Source organism: Aphidius gifuensis, linkage group LG1 (genome assembly GCF_014905175.1).
Source record: "Aphidius gifuensis isolate YNYX2018 linkage group LG1, ASM1490517v1, whole genome shotgun sequence".
NCBI classification, from domain to species: domain Eukaryota; kingdom Metazoa; phylum Arthropoda; class Insecta; order Hymenoptera; family Braconidae; genus Aphidius; species Aphidius gifuensis.
In genome coordinates, this window is record NC_057788.1 from 14,617,093 (window position 1) to 14,639,871 (window position 22,779).

At 27.5% G+C, this 22,779-nt stretch overlaps 2 protein-coding genes across 5 annotated transcripts; both read right to left on the bottom strand.

Annotated features, from left to right (window-relative positions):
- Nucleotides 1–596: 596 nt before the first annotated feature.
- Nucleotides 597–4,707, bottom strand: LOC122849140. 4 transcript variants are annotated; one of them, XM_044147771.1, is made up of 9 exons: nt 4,550–4,707; nt 4,197–4,469; nt 3,988–4,092; nt 3,794–3,919; nt 3,522–3,665; nt 3,261–3,386; nt 3,070–3,159; nt 1,994–2,130; nt 597–653 (listed from the first exon to the last, which is right to left on the bottom strand). In XM_044147771.1, the coding sequence occupies exons 2-8, from the start codon at nt 4,366–4,368 to the stop codon at nt 2,015–2,017; spliced, it is 879 nt and encodes a 292-aa protein (XP_044003706.1). In that variant the 5' UTR covers nt 4,369–4,469; nt 4,550–4,707; the 3' UTR covers nt 597–653; nt 1,994–2,014. The 4 variants fall into 4 exon arrangements, with proteins under 4 accessions (XP_044003706.1, XP_044003695.1, XP_044003703.1 ...); XM_044147760.1 differs by having other exon boundaries at nt 1,994–2,159; XM_044147768.1 differs by lacking the exon at nt 597–653 and having other exon boundaries at nt 1,900–2,130.
- Nucleotides 4,708–5,060: 353 nt separating this feature from the next.
- On the bottom strand, nt 5,061–6,324 carry LOC122849181. Its single transcript, XM_044147795.1, has 4 exons — nt 6,108–6,324; nt 5,842–6,037; nt 5,343–5,724; nt 5,061–5,275 (listed from the first exon to the last, which is right to left on the bottom strand). The coding sequence occupies exons 1-4, from the start codon at nt 6,230–6,232 to the stop codon at nt 5,163–5,165; spliced, it is 816 nt and encodes a 271-aa protein (XP_044003730.1). The 5' UTR covers nt 6,233–6,324; the 3' UTR covers nt 5,061–5,162.
- Nucleotides 6,325–22,779: the final 16,455 nt, after the last annotated feature.

Sequence of the window (22,779 nt, forward strand, 5' to 3'; positions counted from 1 at the left end):
TATTTTAATTTTTTTAGGTAAGTAAATAAACACTGGAGATAAAATTTATAAATATTAAAAAACAATTCAGGCCTAAGAAGATAATATTAGTCCGAATGTTTTGAAAAAAAAAAAATTTATAATCGCAATTTTAGAAATAGAGAAGATCATTTTTAGACAATATCAACATTATGGCAACACTAGACATCAGAGTAATATGAAATGACCTCATCCTTGTAAATAAGAGATCCCTAACATTGTTGTATGATAACATGATAATTAATTTTGTAAAGAGAAAAAAATTCTTAATAATTATTTAATTTAAATTTTTAGTTAATTAATTAGTATTATATTCTTTTCAGACGAGCAATTGATTTTTTTATTCAAATTTTAAATTAATGAAAAAATAATTTCTCATTATTTTAGATTTTTAGAAATAAAATGATTTAAGAAAATGAAATTTTTTAAATTTTCAAATTTTTAAATTTGTTTAGTTATATAATTATTACACTGGAGTTATTTTTTTTTTTTTTTTGGATTATCAATATATTTGATGATTTGTTTAAATAACTTTCATAAAAATTTTCATTAATAATATTATTCCAGGTGGCATAGGGTAGTGCTATGATAGAGTTGCAACGGTGGGTACTTTATCATTGGGTTGCTGCAACTGACTGCAATCAAAGTATGCCAGCTATTTTTTTATCAACTTTTAATTCAATCAATGTACAATAAACAAGCTATATTTAAATAATATAGTTACTAATTAATAGTTAATTTAAAAAACTTAAAAAAAAGTGAGCACAATGATTATGGCAACTTAAATAAACACGAGTGTTAATTAATATTATCAAACGTATAACAAAAAAAAAAAAAAAAAAAACATGTTACTCAATTAACCATTAATAATAAATATAAGCATATTTTTAAACATTATAATTATAATATAATACTAAATTAAAAAAAATTTATTTTATTAAAAATAATGCAAGACTTGTGGGCTAAAAAAAAAAAAATTGCTTCTGATTTTTTGTCAAGTATAAATTATTGACTATGCAGCTTAAAAATAATAAATAATTAAATTTACAATATACAAAAAAAAAAAAAATTATATTTGTTAATTTATAAAATAAAAAAAAAAATTAAGAATAATTAAATTTACAATACACAAAAGAAACAAAAATTATATTTGTTAATTTATAAAATTAAAAAAAAAAAGTTTATTCCAGCCAATTTAAAAGAGACGGAATTTATCATTATTTTCGCGAATTATTTGCTAAATACATTCGACTTCCTTATTATATACAATTACAATTAAAAAAAAATGTGAGTCTGAGTTACAAAGGTGAAAAATATGTATTTAAATTTGAATCCGTTTAATTTTTTTTCGAAAATAATTTCAAGTAGATGATAAATTGTGTACAATAAAAATTAAACGATAAATTAAAATTATTTCAAATAAATGATATTAAATTGATATTAATTTAAAATAAAGAAAATAGTTAGGCATTTGTCTAAGATTATTTGAAAATCGACATGCCTGGACCACAAAGCTGATGTTGAATAATACTTGATTGTAATCAATATTGTAATATTGACTGATGAGTTAATAAAAACAAAAAGTAATTAATAAAGTAATGATTGATCATATTATGAATGATAATTAAAAAAAATCAATTGAATAAACCAAAAAAATATATGTACATTTCATACTACTTTTTTTAATATAAAAATAATTGACTGATTTAATTTCATCTGGAAATAAATAAATAACTAGTTTTTTTTTTATAAAAAATCTAAATGAATTAAGAAACTTGATTGTAAAAAAATATAGACATATAAATTTTTTGGCTTGTATAAACTTGATTTTTTTTTGGTTTACAATAATTAATTTTATGTTCAGGTATAAAACTGAATAAGGAAAAAAAATTGCTATAAATTAATAAGTATGCTTTTATGCTGCCTAATATTTTTTTTTAAATTATTATTTTACTTTACCCTCTCAGTACTTAACTTTTAAGTCCCAGGCTTTTGTTTATGCACAACAGGGATATGTTATTCGCAGCTCAGCATTAACCAAGTTTGGTTGCTTGGTAAAATTTTTGGATTTAAAATTTTGAAGGAAACAGCTTTTTGTGGAGGATGTAATATCTTTAAAAGAAAGATATCACCATTAAAAACTATAAAAAAAAAAAAATTCATCTTATTTAATGAAATAAATTACTTCGTGCAATAACCCAGCTAATTAAATGTAATTTTCTTGCATAATTATTTTTTTTTACATAAAAATAAACATGACAAGCATAGAAATTTAAAATGAAACTATGAATTTATTTATTTAACGAAAAAAGTTCGTTAATAAACCATAACCTTTGAATAAATGTGTTAAAAAAATTTGTATTTGATTTAAAAAATTATGATTTGTATGCAGTCAAATGAACCGTACACGATATTAGCACAGTTATTAGGTTATTTGCTATCATACTAAAAATAGTGTTAAAAAATCTCAAATTAACAATAAAAATAATCTGACTTTAATTTTGATATAATTGTTAAGAAAATAATAATAAATCAAAGTACAAAATAAAAAACCAAATGCCAAAATGAAATCACAAAAATGCCTAACTCATAAACCCTCATAAAAAAGTAACTCAAAAAAATGTTAATAATTTATTCTCTAACGAGGAAATTTCATGAAAAAATTGTCGAACTATTTTGATTGCACAGTAAAAAAAAAAAAAAGTTTTAAAACAAGCTGACTTCTTTTTAAATGTCAAATTTGATGATTATTTTATTGTTAAAATTTAAAAGATTAAAAATTATAAGAATTTAAAAAGTGCAGACCTATTTTAACTCTTTTTTTTTTTTTTTTCATACGATTTCCTTCATGCCTTAATCGAACATCCATTATCTGACATACTTCAAGACGAAAATGGCTCAATTAAAATAAATTAAAATAAAAAAAAAGTTAAAAGCCAAAATGTTCGATAAAAATAAAAGCAATAAAAAATTTTAAGCAGAAAGTGAAATTTTGATTATATAAAAGTTTATATGCAAAAAAAAAGAGAAAAAAAGAATGTAAAAACTTACGAGATACAGTTGGTTTGTCATTATTAATTTCAGGAAAAGAATGCCTTCTGTGACTGCTTTGAGATGATAACCCTTGACTAGTTACTTTGTCTAAAATCAAAAATGCAAAAAACCAAACAATTTAGATAACATTACTAGATTTATCTATAAATATATAATTGAGAAAAATTGAAAAAAAATTCCAAATTTACCAATCTTAGGTGACAAATCTTGTTTTTCTCCCATAATAACAAATGGATTGCTTATATCTTTAATAACTGTATTTTCGTCATTATTATTTTCTTTATCAATAATCATTGATTGATTATTTATTTCTTCTGAAAGATAAAAAAAAACATTTGTAAAAATTGGTAAATCATAAGATCCCTTTAAAGAAGCAATTATTTCTATTACTTGTTTCTTTTTTTTTTTTTCAATTTATTTGAGAAAGCTAAAAAAAAATTTAAACTTACTACAACATAATGGTCCAGCACCAGTTTCAGATGGCAAATCTTGTTTTCCTTCCATAACAAATGGATTGCTGATATTTTTAATAACTGTATTTTCGTCATCAAAATTTTCTTCATCAATAATCATTGATTGATTATTTATTTCTTCTGAAAGATAAAAAAAAACATTTGTAAAAATTGGTAAATCATAAGATTCCTTTAAAGAAGCAATTATTTCTATTACTAGTTTTTTTTTTAAGTTATTTGAGAAAGCTGAAAAAAAAATTTAAACTTACTACAACATAATGGTCCAGCACGAGTTTCAGATAGCAAATCTTGTTTTCCTTCCATAACAGATGGAGCATTTTTATTTTCAACAGTTATAATTGATTGATCGTCAAGAAAAACTTCATCAACTTTTTCTAAAAAAAAAACCATATATTATATTAAAATATAAAATGAAAATTAACAAAAACTCTACAAAACTTACGTATATTATTATACTTATTACTCCGTAAAATATGCTCAGATCCAGCACTTGGTCGAACAGATAAAACATCATTTTTTAAACACACAGGGTTTTTATTACCAGAAACTGAAAAAAATTTAAAAAATATATGTTCCAAAAAATTGAAAATAAATGATAAATAAACTTGAAAAAAAAATACTCAGATAAATAAATAACTAAATGAAAAGTACCTTGTTTATCAAGTTGTCTCACATTTTTTTTAATTCGTACAACACTATCATTGAAAATCTTCAATTTTTCCATATGATCATCAGAAAGAGGTTTAACATTTATTTCTATTGATGGTACTGCTGTTAATTTTAGTTTTTTTTTTACCATTTTTATTGATTTCAAAGTCATCATCTTTGAAGTGACAGGCACATATATATTTATTTTTTTTTATATCATCCAATGGAACTTTTGACAAATCAAGGCTACCAGAAATCTTTACCCATTGAATACGTCTAAACAATGAAGTTTTTTATTTAATTAATATTTATTGACATTTTTTAATGAGAAAATCAAATGAATCAATAAAACTTACGTCTTCTTATCTCTCGGAAAAATATAAAAAGTGTCTGTTGGGCAATGACCATTCACTTTATTGTGATGACAAGGAAGTATTGAACACCCAACTGCCATATTATTTGTTATTAATCATGGAGGTGTATAAGGAGGGTAATCTCCTATGTTAAATCATAGGCTGTTGGTGAAGCTCACGGAATGGAGCAAGTCAGTACCTTTTTTTGCCGATGGTGGCGCTTTTACTACAACAGTTGTATGGTCACATGGTATTTTTGTTTACATTTTTGGCACTCTCATAATACATGACAATGTGACACATCAAAGTATATGATCATTAAAAAATTAAAATTACCGGTGCTTACATTTAATTTTTTTTTATTTAGTTTGAATGAATCATTACATTATTTTTGCTGTCTAAAAATATTAACACCTACTATAATTTTGCTATTTTCGTATACATTTGAGTTTTGTCTCTATTTGATGATAAATAAATATCGTTGTAACGATGACAAAGTTTATTCATACGAAAAATTATAAAAAAGCTTAAAATTTGAGATCTCAGGTCATGTTTATCACAGCCAATTTTAGGAAATTTAGTATCTTCTATGGCATTAAAAATATGAGACAACAAATCATTGGCTGGCTGGGGTATGATCTCCTAAACCAACAAATCCTAAGACATCTAGTGTTTTTTGATCAAATGTCACCATTTTACTCAAAGCAATTTCATCATCCAACAAAACACCTGGAATAAAATAATTTCAGTTATTAAAATAATTATCATTGATTGACATTTATTTTATAAAAATTACCTCCTCGTTCATATCTTGGTTTTGATAAATTTTTTTCTTTTAATCCATCAAAAATACTTTTTTTAAAACCAAATGAACTATCAAATGAACTGATATATTTATGAAGTGTTTGTCTCGAAGGTAAAGGTAATGTTTCATTGTTCCTTAAGCTATCATACAGGCCAGGTCCTTTTATTCTTAACAGCAAGCACTGATAAATCCATTTTATATCATACCTAATACCTTTTTTACCTTCACCAACTTTTTTAGCTGCCTGAAGATATGCCTTTATAAGTGTTTTTTGAGAATCTTTTACATTATGGATAGCATCTTCTAATTTTTGTTCTTCAACACTTGCACACTTTTTTCGTAGTTCATTAACATGCGTTTCAAGTGATTCAATCTAAACGGAAAATAATAACGTAAGGATGTTAATGAAAATAATTATAAATAATACTGGATAATTTTCATAATTCATGATAATAATATTAGCAACAATAATAATTTAATGGTACTTTACCTTTTGCTTAAATCGCTTCACCTTCTGTTGCAAGATCTTTTTTTTTAAGACTTTTTTTACTGTAGTAGTTGGTGGAGGTTTTCGCCATTTCTGTGATTCCATCTTTATATTGCATTTCATGCATCTCAAAGTTGGTCGACCTATACTCTGTCTGTTACATGAAGCAATGGCTTCACAAACTGTATCAGAAATAAATCTAAAACATAAAAAAAAATTTTATTCGTTTACGGTAAAAAATTAATTATATTTAAATTAAATTTATTTACCTTGGAGAATTTTTTAAAGTGACACAAAGATTCCAATTATAAACTGTTGTGAAATAATCAACAACTTCTTTTATATTTTCAAAATTATGATGCAAATAATCTTCATGTACTTGAATAAACTCCATTAAAACTCGAGAACTTAAATTATCATATATTTCCACTCGACGCAATATATTGTCAATTGAAATCGATACAAAAATTACTTTTTTTTTATCAGGGGCTACCCTGGTAGAAATAGTTCTCCGCCATTACTCCGGCTTTCTCCGGCTTTCTCCGGTTTTCTCCGGCATTACTCCGTTTTTGGCCCATTTCCGGAGAAATTACTCCGGCATGAGGTTGATGGCGGAGTAATTACTCAGGCATGAGATTGATGGCGGAGTCATTACTCCGGCATGAGATTAATGTCGAAAAAATTATTCTGCCACTACTTTTATGCCGGAATATTTTCTCCGCCATCAACCTCATGCCGGAGTAATTTCTCCGGAAATGGGCCAAAAACGGAGAAATGCCGGAGTAATGTCGGAGTAATGCCGGAGTAATGCCGGAGTAATATTTCCACCAGGGTACAGTATGAGCCCAGTTGCAATTTCCAGGATATTTTATATTATTCAGGTTATTGAGTAGAGTATCAAAAGTAAATGGCACTTTACAAAAATTGTGTTCAGTTGATAGTTCTTCAATTTCCATGTCTTCATGGTCTACAGTCTGAGTTGACGCATGTATCATATGTAATGATGATTTAGTTGGTACATGAACATTACATTGCATTGGTACATATAATTCATACTCATCTGATACATGAACATCAGAGTCATTTTGTTCATGAACATTACATTGCATTGGTACATAAAATTCATGCTCATCTGGTACATTAACACCAGGTTTAATTGATACATGAACATAAGGATTAATTGGTGCATCAACGATAGATTCATTTGGTACTTCATCATTTGCTTTTATTGCCTCGTTATCACCCATAAATATTGTATTATCTGAAGTTGAACAGACGTCTGAAGATATAGGGACAGCCTTAGGTTTCAATCGTTTTTTACTACGAGGATATATCCACGTTTCTGAAGGTAATTTTTGAGTAAACTGTGACATTATATCACTTGGATGAAAATGTTTTTCACAAACCAAACTTGATACACTCAGGGAATTCCTTAGCTTTGGGAAATTTGATTTCCAAGCATCAAAAAGTTTAGGATACTTAAATTGTTAAGAAAATACAAATTAGTATGAAAAATAATATATATGGGGCATTCCAAGTCAAATCACCGAGTCATCGGCCTGACCCCTACCGATTCACTTGGAAATTTTTTTCTAGGTGTATTTTGGACCAAAAAACGACCTTATTTTTTTTCAATTTTTTTCCACCATTTTTACACCATAAAATAATTTTTTTTTTCCTACTATCGAGTATTTCTCAAATTAGACCAGGTTTAAAATTCTGAAATTTTTTCCATATCATCTCGAGGTAAAAACAAGTCACCCATAAAAATTTGGGAATGGGCCGAGAATAATTACTAATTTTTTTATAACTGATTTAAAAAAATTTTTTTTACCAATTTTAAAATAATCTAATTTTAGAATAATCTAATAAAGGTTTCTTGTAGAGAAATCAAAAATAAATATAAATGATATCCGGGCAAATTTTGGTTTTTTCCATATTTCTAAGGTAAAAGCTTCAAAAATTGAATTTTAAGCATCGCAGTTTTTCTATCTTTCCATCCTTAAATATAGGGAAAAACAAAATTCATCAAGATATCATTTATTTTTATTTTTGATTTCTCTAAAAAAAATATTATATTTTTCTATTTTTAAAATTGGTAAAAAAAATTTTTTTTAATCAGTTATAAAAAAATTAGTAATTATTCTCGGCCCATTCCCAAATTTTTATGGGTGACTTGTTTTTACCTCGAGATGATATGTGAAAAATTTCAGAATTTTAAACCTGGTCTAATTTGAGAAATACTCGATAGTAGGAAAAAAAAAATTATTTTATGGTGTAAAAATGGTGGAAAAAAATTGAAAAAAAATAAGGTCGTTTTTTGGTCCAAAATACACCTAGAAAAAAATTTCCAAGTGAATCGGTAGGGGTCAGGCCGATGACTCGGTAATTTGACTTGGAATGCCCCATATATATAGGTATATAAATATATATTTCATTAAAATATTACCTTTGGTACAGAAAAAATAGAAATACCATTTTTATTTCCCTTTAATGTTTGACATTCGGAAACAATACATTTTTGTACCATTTTTCGTGCTAAAAAAAGGACACCAGTGATAATAAAATAATTTTAAATATCAGTTATAACTGTAATTAATAATATTCGAATATTTTTAAGATTAAAGCTACATTAACAAAAGGATTGACATATCCATACTTATATCTTATTATAAAAAAAAATAAGAACTAACTTACTTTTAAATGCAGACTTATTGATAGTTTTATCAATTTATTATATTATGATCATAGTTTAAATCGTCACATTAATTAATAACAATTAATAAATAATTATCTTTTGACTTGTCACATTATCATGAAAAAATATAAACAAAAATACCATGTGACCATAGAACTGTTGTATCAAAAGCGTCATCACCGGCAAAAAAACGTACTGACTTGCTCCATTCTGTGAGCTTCAGTAAATTTCGAGAGATTACCCTCCTTATACACCTCCATGTTATTAATTAAGAACATTCGTTCCTATTTTATTAGTAAAAAAAAAAAAAAAAAAATTACATCTAACCTATAAATTTATTGCCAGTATAATTGCATCTATTCACTAACGTTTTTTTGAAGGTTCATTAAACATTATATATTTTAAATAAATGAAAAAAAAAAAATAGTTATGTTATATATTTTTTTAACAACACAATTTAATTATTGTAAAATATTTCAACAATTTAAACAATTCAACAAACAGAGGACGCTTCTTCTTTATTCTCGAATGTTCTTAACGATTATTATTATTGATTACTGTTATTATGACCAATAGTGAATTTAGAATTGCCAATCCAACAAAAAAAAACTTCCACATTTATGAAATATTTTGGAACTTTTGTGTTATTGTTATGGTACCTCAATCTGCAATATTAAAAATTCAAGGTGGTGGGGGATCTCATCAAATCCTATCTCGTGTCGGGGCCCTGCTATTGAGTAAGCAGCCTATGTTTACAACACCTGTCACAACACCAATTATGACTTCAGTTTTATCAAGTATGTGTTCTGTTGCAAATACTTCCGATACTATCCGTACATCAACTATTTTATCAGTCATGTTATCAGCAGTCAAAACCATGTCAAAGTTAAATGGTATCTTCTCACGGTTGGACACAATTACATCTAACTATTAGTCATTATCTTATCGTGTTACTGATATTAATGAAACAACAAAAACAATATATGAATAATACAAAGCTGGAGAACCTGAGCAAAAGAGCTGAAAAAAGCACCACCAATTACAATTCATGCATTAGGGCATGCTCAGAGCACACATAGTAATAATAAAATTGTTTCTGACAGTCATCAGAGACAAAATATCTTTTGGTCTACTGAGTTGGTAGGTTTTAATTGACCATTTAAATTCTCAAGTAATATATTAATTCTTTAATATATCAGCTCAAATTAGGTTTAAAACTTAAGTATTCATATGTACCTTCATCGATCAGGATTAATTTAAATAAAGATAAAAATAAACAAAGTACTTGTAACCATAAGAATAATTCTGGTAATACTAGTAACAATCATCATAACAGTAAGATATTTACAATTTTCTTAAAATTTAATTCTCAAGATTCTTGTGATCTTTTTTCAAGATTTTTGTGCTGTATGTTCAGTCAGGTCTTCTTTATTTGATAAGCCAATTAGCAAAGCTCATGATAGAAGAATATATTTTTATCATCGAGCAGAACAGCATTCGATTAGATTACGTAGAGATATTCTACAGTATAATCTCTCTATAGTGACCTTCTATATAGTGACATCGAGCGTGAGCGTAGAATGTTTTCCCTCTCTACAGAATGTCTCTACCAGTGTTGGTATATATCGGTGTGTGTTTGCGTATGTGTGTGACGTATGTATATTCTTTTGCATTCTATTACAATATCCTTCACGCTCACTCAATTTCTCTTGACGTGAAAGTAGGAGACGCTCTCTATAAGAAATTCCAAGAATTGAGCCCCGACGATGTCACTATAGAGAGATTATACTGTACTACCTTACAGCTTCATCAAGCCATTTACAGTGGAAAATCTAATACTCAGAAACTCTGTCTTAGTAAAAAAAGTGGTGGCTGACTTCAAATCGTAAAAACTAAACATTTAAACTTGAGATTTGAAGTTTTTTGGTCGTCGGTCAAAAAAGTTCCTTCTAAATGGTCGGCCATTGTCATTTTTATATTCAAAGCATCATTACCGATCGTTATGCAATAAGCAAAGTTCACTTACCTTATTTTTACCTTTTTTTTTTTTTTTAATTTTGCAATTTTTTTCTCGGCCATCAAAAAAGTTCTGTGTAAATTGTCGGCCATTGATATTTTATCATTTAGGGCATTATTACTAATCGATTAGGCATGGTTACAATTGTTATGCGATAAGGTAAGTCGACTTATCTCATTCTAGCTATTTTTTTATTAGAACTTGCAGTTTTTAGGTTGGCCATCAAAAAAGTTCCCTCCAGATGGTCGGCCATTGTTATTTTCGTCTTCAGGGCATCATTACCAATCGATTGGACCTATCATTAATCGTTTTGCGATGAGGTAAGTTCATTGAGGTAAGAAGAAAAAGTAAAAAAAAAACAATTGTTTATTTCATTATTTTGCTTTTTTATTGATTCTGGCCGTTTTTACGAATTTTTTACTGTTGAAGTAAAATTTTCTTGGCTTTTCGAAAAAAAATAATTTCAAAAAAATCAATGTATGGGCAAGCTCACAAAAACAGCATTTTACATTTTTAACTATAATTTTGAAGTTTTTTTATGAATATACAAAAAAACTCATATTTCCTATGAAAAGCTGCGAAAATTCTATGTAAAAAATACTATTGATTTAACTTTTATTTTGTTCTCAAAGTCTAAAAAAATGATTTGAAAAAAAAAAAATATGAATGTGATGAAATTCCCCATACAATAACTCCAAAAATAACGACAAAAAAATGACAAAAAAAAACAAAAAAATACGAGTTGACCGTCTTAATCTAGTCTTGCAACTAACCAATTTTCAAAATGATACGAGATAGTGAGGCCCACATTAACGTTCGGATCCGGTAGACTTGCTCATATATATATATATATATAAAGCCAACGATATGGCACTGCGGTTAAGGTTCGAGCTTTGTGACAGGGAGGTCACGGGTTCGAACCCGACCACCAACGCCATGTATCGAGTGGTAGGCGCCAGGTTTTTCTGCCCAGGTTTTTCATGGTTTCCCTGGGCTATAATAGAAATCGGGTACAGTTTGAACGCATTACAAAAGTCGACATCCATGACTGTCGCAAATGAGTTGTAAGGAGTTGACCGTTGGAAATACAGAAAGCAAGACGTGAGGCACACCGTGTTAACAGCTTCTTCATGAAAAAAGAAGTGTAGCACGTTAAATACGACTCATTTACATTTTTATATATATATATATATATATTTATTTATATATTAAATTTATATATTTATATATTAAATATATTAAATAATATCCATATTAATAACAATGTTTAATTTGGAGTATAAAAAATAACAGCTTTTATTATTTCTTTCCTATATTTATCAATTATCAATTTCTTAAATTATTTTTTATTAATTTTCATTTTAACAGATATAAGGTAAACGTCATGGTTTGTGACACAGTTAGAGCCAAAATAAAGCTTTTTATATATTTCCAGTACTTACTCGCTGAAATAATTGAATCTAATGATTGTAATATATATAAATCATTCTGTTCTTGTTCTAATAAAATTTAAACTATAGCTGTCTTAAATAATTTACTATTTTTTAAATTTGATTTAAAAATACGTCTAAATGATTTGGTTCGTGACCGCCTCGAAATCTTGGGAAACAGTCTGTGACCCAAAGTGAGAGGGTTCGTGACTACCATGTTGAATTCATTTTTTTGTTTTTTTTCCATTTTTTTCAATGTAATTTTTGAGGTTAGAAAAGACTAAATAGGTGTTAATCAGTGTGGGTCACAAACCAAACATGACTCGAAAATCGTGATCTGGTCTGTGACCTACCTGTTTAATAACTCTAACAATAAAATTTTACTATTTTTATTATACTATTCAGCTAAATAATTATGTTTTGATGATATGAATTAAATCTACATTTTTGTTTTCTACTTTGTGATTCTATTGGCTGATGCTGTCGACACATTCGTTTTCATTAGCTCATACACACATACACGTTATACGTTTGATACATTCAATAAATCGATATATTTAAAATTGTGGCTAAGTTAATATAATATCCAATTTAATGGTTATGTACACTATTGAGTCGCAGATGCAATAATGTCAAGTATATTTTATTTATTTATGAAATATTTTCAATAAAAGTGCCATTGGAGTATATTATTAAAACATTAACCATATTTTTTATTATAAAATACGAAATAGGCCTACACTCAGAGAAGGATAAGTTAACAGTTAACATACCAATATGTTTACATTAAACATACAAAAGTTTAATGTTAAGATATATATATTAACAATAAACATAGATATCTTAACTGTTAACATACGTATGTTTATAGTTAACATACGTATCTTTACGTGGCCAAATATTTTGATGCGCCAGTCTACTTCTTGTCATCTTTTTTTTTTGACATTATATTGTGATACTATTCTAATTGTAATATAATATAATATGTACTCGTGTTGTCATAAATTTATTTAAATTTAGTTTTTTTGTAAATTCATTCTTAATTTTACATTAAATTTTCATATTTACATACGTAAATGTCTTCAACTATCAGCCTAACCTTCAAATTGTGTCAATTACAGATATCTTAATAGTTAACATACGCATATTAACTATTAAGATACGTATGTTTAATGTTAATATATTGTAACGAGATTTGGCAGATCTCGCGCTCACGAAAATAATTAGAGGTCTGGTCTGAGGGGTTTCATCGACTAAGACGCTAATTAATACCACCGGTTTGTGAGTGGCCTCGGTAGTGACATCCATTTTCGCCTGAATGTCAGTGTTGACTTGGTAGACATCCACCATGAGTGGATAATCCGGATTCCTACCCTGGCTACGACAGATTCGTATCCCCTACTTCGACACTCCCACCGGAGAGTCGCATCGAGGTGTGCGCACAGATGGTCGTATGGAGTGGGTCAAACGGGAGTGGGGATAGAGAGTCCATAAAACTGGTGATCGCTGGCATCTCACTGCCAGTCGTCGGCCGGCTCTCGGAGCTGGCTGATGGCACCGGGACTGGTGACAGTCCGTGGTTGGCTTCCGATGAAGCTAGCTGACTCCTTGGTGGAGTTGGCTGGTGACTTGGTGATGTCGACATGCTCCTATGGAGGAGCTAGTTGATATCATTAGTGAAGCTGGCATGACTCCTTGGTGGAGTTAGCCGACTTAGACGATGACGTCGACTGGGTCCTAGTATGGAACTAGTTGATGTCACTGATGAGTCCAACCAAGCTCCCGATGCGTGGTGCATGCTCTCGGGGGTGATTTACGATGTCGCTACGCTGTATAGGTAGGACGTTGTATATCACTCGCTCTCTCGCTCTAGTGTGGTTACTTACTGTCAGGGTAACCTATGATCGAGTAGTCAGATGCATAGAGTGGTCCAGCGTAAGACCAGCGTGGCTGCGGATGGCCTTTATGTTCGACTACTTGGTGCACTAGAGTGAGTAGACAATAGGAGGATATTTGGTAAAGCCTGTGAGGTACGAATATCCTCGTTCTCGTATTGACTTAGGTTGTGCGAGTGAGTTAAACCAAAGTGAATGATCACGGTAATAACCGCCGCCGCGGGGTGAGGTTATTACGCTCCCGGCCAATATTAAAATTCATATACATTTTAGTACTGGTGCCAGAGTGACGTTTTGGAATTAATATGGTGGACCGCGCCCCTCTACCATTTTCTTACTGAACTAGTCGCTACCGAAATGGCCGTCGGCGGCCATTGCTCCCGAAACTACCCCACGGTCCGTTGGTTGCCGTTATACACCAGCTGGCTCCCTCCTGGCGGTAAGAGAGGAGGATGGTGAGAAATCCTCGTTGATCCCATAGTAACTGATGCTTCTACTTTATCGGTGGAAAAATCAGTTACAATATATATCTTTGATGTAAACTTATCAGCCACCACCCATTTTAACATGGCATATGTTAACATTAAACAGGATATGTTAACTGTTAACATATCCTTCTCTGTGTGTATTAGTGCAAAATTTTTTCCTATTAATTTTTTATAAATACAATGAATACATTTATTCATTTGTAAAAAAAAAAATAATACATTTTTTTTTTTTTTTACTATTAATATTAATATTAATATTATTATTTAATACATATTGTTCTTAAGGTTAATTTTGTTAGCAAGTCAGAAGAAAAATTTTTTGCTTACTATATAAAAAATAAATATCGACTGAAGATTATTTTTTTATTGAATTTTTCTTCAATGAATTTTTTATTTTTTCTCAAATTTTTATTATTTAACTTTATTTTATTAATACGAATATGATTAATCTTTCTGTATAAATGTCATTCTTTATAAAAACAGAAAATTTCGTCCGTTACGTAGATGCACTCGTGGCTCGGTGGGAAAATCGTTAGGTTTAAGATATCGTGGTATGCGTCGATCGAGAGTTCGAATCCCTCATGGGTTATAGGTTCAGGAAAAAAAAAATTGATCACAATGTGAAATAGCACGGTTCTTCTGTTAATTAACAAAAATAATATTAAATAAATAATTTTTTTTTTTATTTAAATCAGTAGTAATTTACTCCTTGAATTGAATCTAAATTTAAATTGATAGAAACCTTTTTGTTCTCAATTCAAGACACAACTTGATATTTTTCAAGAACTCTTGTTCTAAAATTTAGAACTGTTGTTCTTAAAGTGAGAACAAAAAGATTTTTTTTAAGAATTGTCCTACCTTGGGACTTACATTCAGCCTTAATGCAGAGAATAATCATAAAATCGATAATAAAATGTAAATTCATGACCATTCAACTTAAAATGAATTCATGAAAACGTCTTGGACTTCTGGATTGTAAAAACTGTATTATTTTTTGTTTATACATGGTATTTCGATGTCACTCTAAGGTCGACACAAGGCCCAATTTTGTATCTAAAATTCGCTCCATCTACACGTAGATTCTACTCTTTCTCTAACTATATTTCTGACCAATTAAATATTTATTTATTTTTAAAAAATGTCAAAATTTTGAAATATAAAGTTGAATAATTTGCTATAGATAAAAAAAAAAAAAATTAAGCGATATTTCGATACTTGTTAATTTCTTTGAATACAAAAATTATAACGTATACATATATATTATATGAATAAAAATAAAAAAATTAAATTCTGCTATACCATCAATGGTAAATAACCAACACACGCATCTGCATGAACACATGTATATGCATAAAGAGAAAAATTCAGGAGAAGGGATACGCGCGGGGTATGGCCAGTGATGTAAAAAAAATTTTGTGACCGTCATTGGACGGTCACGTCATTCGGTCCGTCAGAAAAAATGACGGGCTGAAAATTTGTGACCGATTGTGACCGTGAGATTTCTGACAAAACTATGACATTTAATTTTCTGACGGTCAGTTTTACAACTATATAGATGACTTAACAATGACCGAAAAATAAATGACATTACATACGACACATTGACGACTGACTGTTATTTTAGAATATTTATAGAATATTTTCTCTGATTTTTTTCAACTTAATTTATAACAGATTTTTTTTTTCTTTTTCGAAAATGACCAAAATTATGACGAAAAATTTTCTGACGGTCAATTTTACAACTAATTAGACGAATTTTACAAAAATGACGAAATTATGACGAAAAAATTCTGACGGTCACAGACGGTCATTTTTTTAATGACGTGACAAAAAAAAAAAATGACGGACATCACTAGGTATGGCACGACGTATCCGAAGAAATGTGGACTTTAACTTGAAAATTTATTTTTTAGTAAGATTTGTTACCTGGCTTTTATTGAGTTGTATATCTTTTTTAATATTCAGTAAAAAAAATCGAGAGTCCCAGGTAGGATCCCACAAGGGTGAACGGCCGTGCCAGGCTTGTTACAAGCTTGTGTTTTCTAGCCTTGGTGGACTAGAATGTGCCTAGCTTGGCACAGAGAATTTTTCCAGTCATTGCACAAGACTTGTTGATCTAGGCTTGTACCAAGCCTGTGTCGATTGTGATTTCCAAGCCTCACACAAGGTTAAAAATTCCAAGCTCGTGTCAAGCTTGTATTTACAGTCATTGCACAAGACTTGTTATTCCAAGCTTGTACCAAGCCTGTGACAATCGTTAATTCCAAGCCTCACACAAGGTTAAAAATTCCAAGCTCGTGTCAAGCTTGTATTTACAGTCATTGCACAAGACTTGTTATTCCCGGCTTGTACCAAGCCTGTGACAATCGTTAATTCCAAGCCTTACAGAAGGTTGAAAATTCCAAGCTCGTATCAAGCCTGTATTTACTGTCATTGCACAAGACTTGCTAGTACAGGCTCGTACCAAGCCTGTGTCAATCGGTAATTCCAAGCTTTAAACAAGGTTGAAATTTCCAAGATTGTGTCGAGCCTGTATTTACAGTTATTGCACAAGACTTGTTAGTCCAGGCTCGTAACAAGCATGTGTCAATCGTTAATTCCAAGCCTCACACAAGGTTAAAAATTCCAAGCTCGTGTCAAGCCTGTATTTACAGTCATTGCACAAAACTTGTTAGTCCAGGCTTGTACCAAGCCTGTGTTAATCGTTAGTTTCAAGCCTCACACAAGATTAAAAATTTCAAGGTTGTGTCAAGCCTGTTTTTCCAGTCATTAGACAAGCCTTGTTAATCCAGGCTCGACACAAGACTGTCCCCTTAATTTTTCCCGCCCTCCCCTTTAATATAAATTTCAAATAAAAATTATCAGGCTTTGACTATTGTGTGAGGCATTCGCTAGGACTGTGTTTAGTCTCGATAGAATTTATTTATATAAAAAATTTTGACGACCACTTTTATCAATACCCCGATGGTCGACATGATAGTGCATTGGACTTCCACGTGAGAGGCCCCGGATCGATCCCGCGTCGCGTCCCTAGTTTTTCGTTTAATTATTATCGTTTAATAGAATTGTTTGAATTAAAAAATAACAATGTCGGAATTATTAAATTAACAATAATAATAGATTAACCATAATAATTTATTTATATTTTTTTTGAAATTATTTTTGGAAGCTCGAGTCAAGCCCGAGGCACAAGCCTTGGCACAATGCTGGAATACGAGTCTTGACACGAGGCTGGGACACGAGCCTTGGCACAAGCCTTGTCATCAAGCTTGTAACATAGGCACATTTCCAATCACTTAACAACCTTGGCACAAGCTTGTAGCACAAGCTAGACACAAGCATGTGAGCCTTGTTACTATTAGTTAATTTGTTTTAAATAATATTATTGGCAACATTGTTGTTAGCATCCATTTCCAAAAATTTGTAATATTCATGGACAGTTTCTCATTCCAACACAAACGGTCCCTGATTTTGCTTTTACTCGTTTATAAAATAATAAATAATGAATTAAATTTTATTTGGTTTAAAGTGTGATTAAGTTTGCGTGTAAAAATCAGGGAGTGAGATAAACAATTATCAGAAACAGATGAAAAAAAGATTAAAGATGCCTTGGTGAATATTAAAAAAAGCCTCGTTTGGAATTATTTTGAAAAAATTAGTTAAAATAATTCCAAGTATGGTCAATGTAACCATTGTTTACTAAAACTGCTCATTGGTGCTACACGTCAGTACGAATATTGTTTTTATTAGTCAGTAAACAACAAGTATTATTATTATTATTATTATTATTATTATTATTATTATTATTATTATTATTATTATTATTATTATTATTATTATTATTATTATTATTATTATTATTATTATTATTATTATTATTATTATTATTATTATTATTATTATTATTATTATTATTATTATTATTATTATTATTATTATTATTATTATTATTATTATTATTATTATTATTATTATTATTATTATTATTATTATTATATTATTATTATTATTATTATTATTATTATTATTATTATTATTATTATTATTATTATTATTATTATTATTATTATTATTATTATTATTATTATTATTATTATTATTATTATTATTATTATTATTATTATTATTATTATTATTATTATTATTATTATTATTATTATTATTATTATTATTATTATTATTATTATTATTATTATTATTATTATTATTATTATTATTATTATTATTATTATTATTATTATTATTATTATTATTATTATTATTATTATTATTATTATTATTATTATTATTATTATTATTATTATTATTATTATTATTATTATTATTATTATTATTATTATTATTATTATTATTATTATTATTATTATTATTATTATTATTATTATTATTATTATTATTATTATTATTATTATTATTATTATTATTATTATTATTATTATTATTATTATTATTATTATTATTATTATTATTATTATTATTATTATTATTATTATTATTATTATTATTATTATTATTATTATTATTATTATTATTATTATTATTATTATTATTATTATTATTATTATTATTATTATTATTATTATTATTATTATTATTATATTATTATTATTATTATTATTATTATTATTATTATTATTATTATTATTATTATTATTATTATTATTATTATTATTATTATTATTATTATTATTATTATTATTATTATTATTATTATTATTATTATTATTATTATTATTATTATTATTATTATTATTATTATTATTATTATTATTATTATTATTATTATTATTATTATTATTATTATTATTATTATTATTATTATTATTATTATTATTATTATTATTATTATTATTATTATTATTATTATTATTATTATTATTATTATTATTATTATTATTATTATTATTATTATTATTATTATTATTATTATTATTATTATTATTATTATTATTATTATTATTATTATTATTATTATTATTATTATTATTATTATTATTATTATTATTATTATTATTATTATTATTATTATTATTATTATTATTATTATTATTATTATTATTATTATTATTATTATTATTATTATTATTATTATTATTATTATTATTATTATTATTATTATTATTATTATTATTATTATTATTATTATTATTATTTACTACTTCGTCATTAATTAATCATTTACGATATAAACATTATGAGTTGTGGCAAATATATTCCACACAGACAAACGAGAAATCTGAGAGTCGTCAGCCATCAACACAAAGACAAACCAAATTTTAGAGACAGAAGAAGATCACCGTACAGATTCCCGAATCGATATTCCCGAATAATATGTATCGACATTCCCGAATTTACTTTTTCCGAATAACAGTTTATACCCGAACAAAATATTTTCCGCATAATTTTAATTTTCTTCATCAAAAGTTTGTACGTTAATTTGTTTCTTTTTTCGTTTTTATGTTTTAATTTGACGCTTTTTTTTTCCTTAAAAAAAAAAAAATGGCTTCATTTTAAAAATGATATTGAGGAAAGTCATAGCGTTCAGAAAGACAAACAAGAAAGAAAAAAAAATCTTTAAAACATTAAAAATGGCGGAGTTAGAAGCATTTGAAAAAGAAATCGATTTTTTCTGAAAATTTTATATAGAAAAGATATTAGTCTTGATGTGAAGAATTTTGTTGTTGAAAAAAATTACAACTAACCTTAACGGTTAAAGGTAAAAGATGTTTATACTTCAAACTGCGCTATTTTGAACTTTTCCACAAACTTTTTTTTGTGTTCGTCTTTCTGAACGCTACAACTTTTTTAAGTATCATTTTTGAATTCGAGCCATATTTTTCGAGGAAAATCTATCAACAGATAAAATCGGGCCGAAAAAAAAGTGATTTTATCGAAAAATTTTTCCAATAAAGTTTGATGTAAGAAACATTTTGGTACAAAAAAAAAATATAGTATACATTTAAGAATTTTTTTTAATTTCGAGGTCCCCTTCCAAACTCTACATTTTTTACCATAATCTGTATCGCACCACATAACCAAATATACTACGATAATTTCACAAGGGTTGTAAGTCCTTATGTTTGATACAGGGCTATCAAAGGATGTGGAGGATAGGTTGTAAATTGAAATAATAGGAATAACACTTCAAATAAATCCAAACACTGTGGCTTAAATTCTATTAATATATTCACTTTATTATTTCACTAAAATTATAATTAATTGTATTGTATATTGTATATTGAGTTGACTCTAAAAAGTGTTGTCATGGACAGACACTACTATTTTATATTGTAAGTATAAAGAAATCCCGTTGTACGTGAATCAATATTAATTAGAGATGTAACGTAAACGAATGTTGAAGAGCAACTGATTTCTCAGTTTGTTAAAAATTGTCAAGTCCAAAAAATGGGTGTATACTTAGTTAAAAAATTAGTTTATAATTGGTCAAAAATGAGTTCAAGAGAGGGTAAAACACTATGTGTGGGTGGTGGGATTTTTAGACATAAAATTAGGTCTTGAGTGGTCCAAAGGGTGGCATAAAAGTAATATGTGTAAACAAAAAATATAGATTTTACGACCAGAAAGTCCAAGACGTTTTCATGAATTTATTTTATTTTAAATAGTTATAAATTTACTTTTTTATTGTCGATTTTACGATCATTTTGTGTATCGAAAATACGTTAGTGCAGTTGTTTGACAGATGTGAGATTTTCTCTAATTCTTGACAAATAATGTTTTAAAAAATATGTTATAATATTACCAAAGAGAAACTTGAGTCTGCATCTGCACCCACGAAATTTGTACAACAATCACTGAATAATCACATCGTCCACGGCGACTTACAAATCTCTTAAATGCTGATAGAAATCCCTCAGTTATATAATCAGTAGCTAAGTCAAGATGATGATGCCATGCAGACAAATACAACTATACCGCATGGTTATAAGACCACGTGGTCATAAGAGTTGTGCACGTACTTGAGTATTCGTCACTGATACACAACGTGCACAGACTCATTATTATTTTTGAGTTGTTTAAAAAATAATAATAAAATTATGGGGTTATTATGACACAAAACATTGAATTTTGATTATGATATATTCCCCTCAATATATCCTTTTCATTGTTTTTAGTTACATTTTTTGGTTTCATTTTTATAGTTCTGTGCTTTGTATTATTATAATTTCTAATCAATTCAGAAAGTATAGTCAACCATTTATAACTGCCTTAGAAAGTAAATCTTTCCCACATTTGATTTTTCAGGGTTCTATTGAACCTTCCAACTATACCATATTCTTTTATGAGATTCTTAAATTCACTGTTGTAAAATTATTTTCCGGGATCGACAGCTAAATGTTTTTGTGGATATGGAGACCTTTCAGGAAAACAGATTTCATTACTGCAGTAACATCTTTCGCACTTTTTGTTTTGAGTAGTACAACAAATTCATATTTGGAAAAATTATCAATTATTGTGAGTATAAACTTGTAATTTTCATTTACGGAAGCATATACACTAGGCCGTTTCAAAAAAAAATTCTTTTTTTTTCTCTCCCACCCCCTAAAATCTTAGTATTTAACAAGACAAACTATCTACTATTTTCAATTTTTTTTTTTTTTTTTTCTTCAATGTCGCTCATCGACTTTAATAATTTTCCATTTAAAATACATGTAAGCAGAATGTTCATTTTATACTTTTGTTTATAACTTTATCAATTTTTGAGCTAGAGACTTGGTAATACGACCATTCGAAAGCTCAAAAAAAAGCTTTGAAATACATATTGAAAAAAAAATTTTTGATCAACTGTTTCGTGGCTAGAGAACTTTATAAACGTTTATTTCTAAAAAAACGATAATTTATTTATTCGAAGACCTCTGGGCATTCATATAAAATTAAAAATTCGGCATATAAAATATAGTGTCTAAAGCTTTTTGATTAAGCTTTTTAAATAATCATCTTGAATTGAAATTTATTGATTATTATAAAAGTTATAATTTTTTGAAACACTGAAAAAAAACAATGTTATTTGTGCAATTTTTTTATAAACGAATGAATGCTGTTTTCGGTTAGGTGTTTCAAAAAATCATAACTTTCGAAATAATCAATATATTTCAATTCAAGATGATTATTTAAAAAGCTTAATTAAAAAGCTTTAGACACTATATCTTATATGCCGAATTTTTAATTTTATATGCTCAGAGGTCTTCGAATAAATAAATTATCGTTTGTTTAGAAATAAACGTTTACGTAGTTTTCTAGCCGCGAAACAGATAATTAAAAATTTTTTTTCCAATATGTATTTAAAAGCTTTTTTTTTAAGCTTTCGAATGGTCGTATTTCCAACTCTCTAGCTTAAAAATCGATAAAGTTATGAACAAAAGTATAAAATAAACACTTTGCTTACATGTATTTT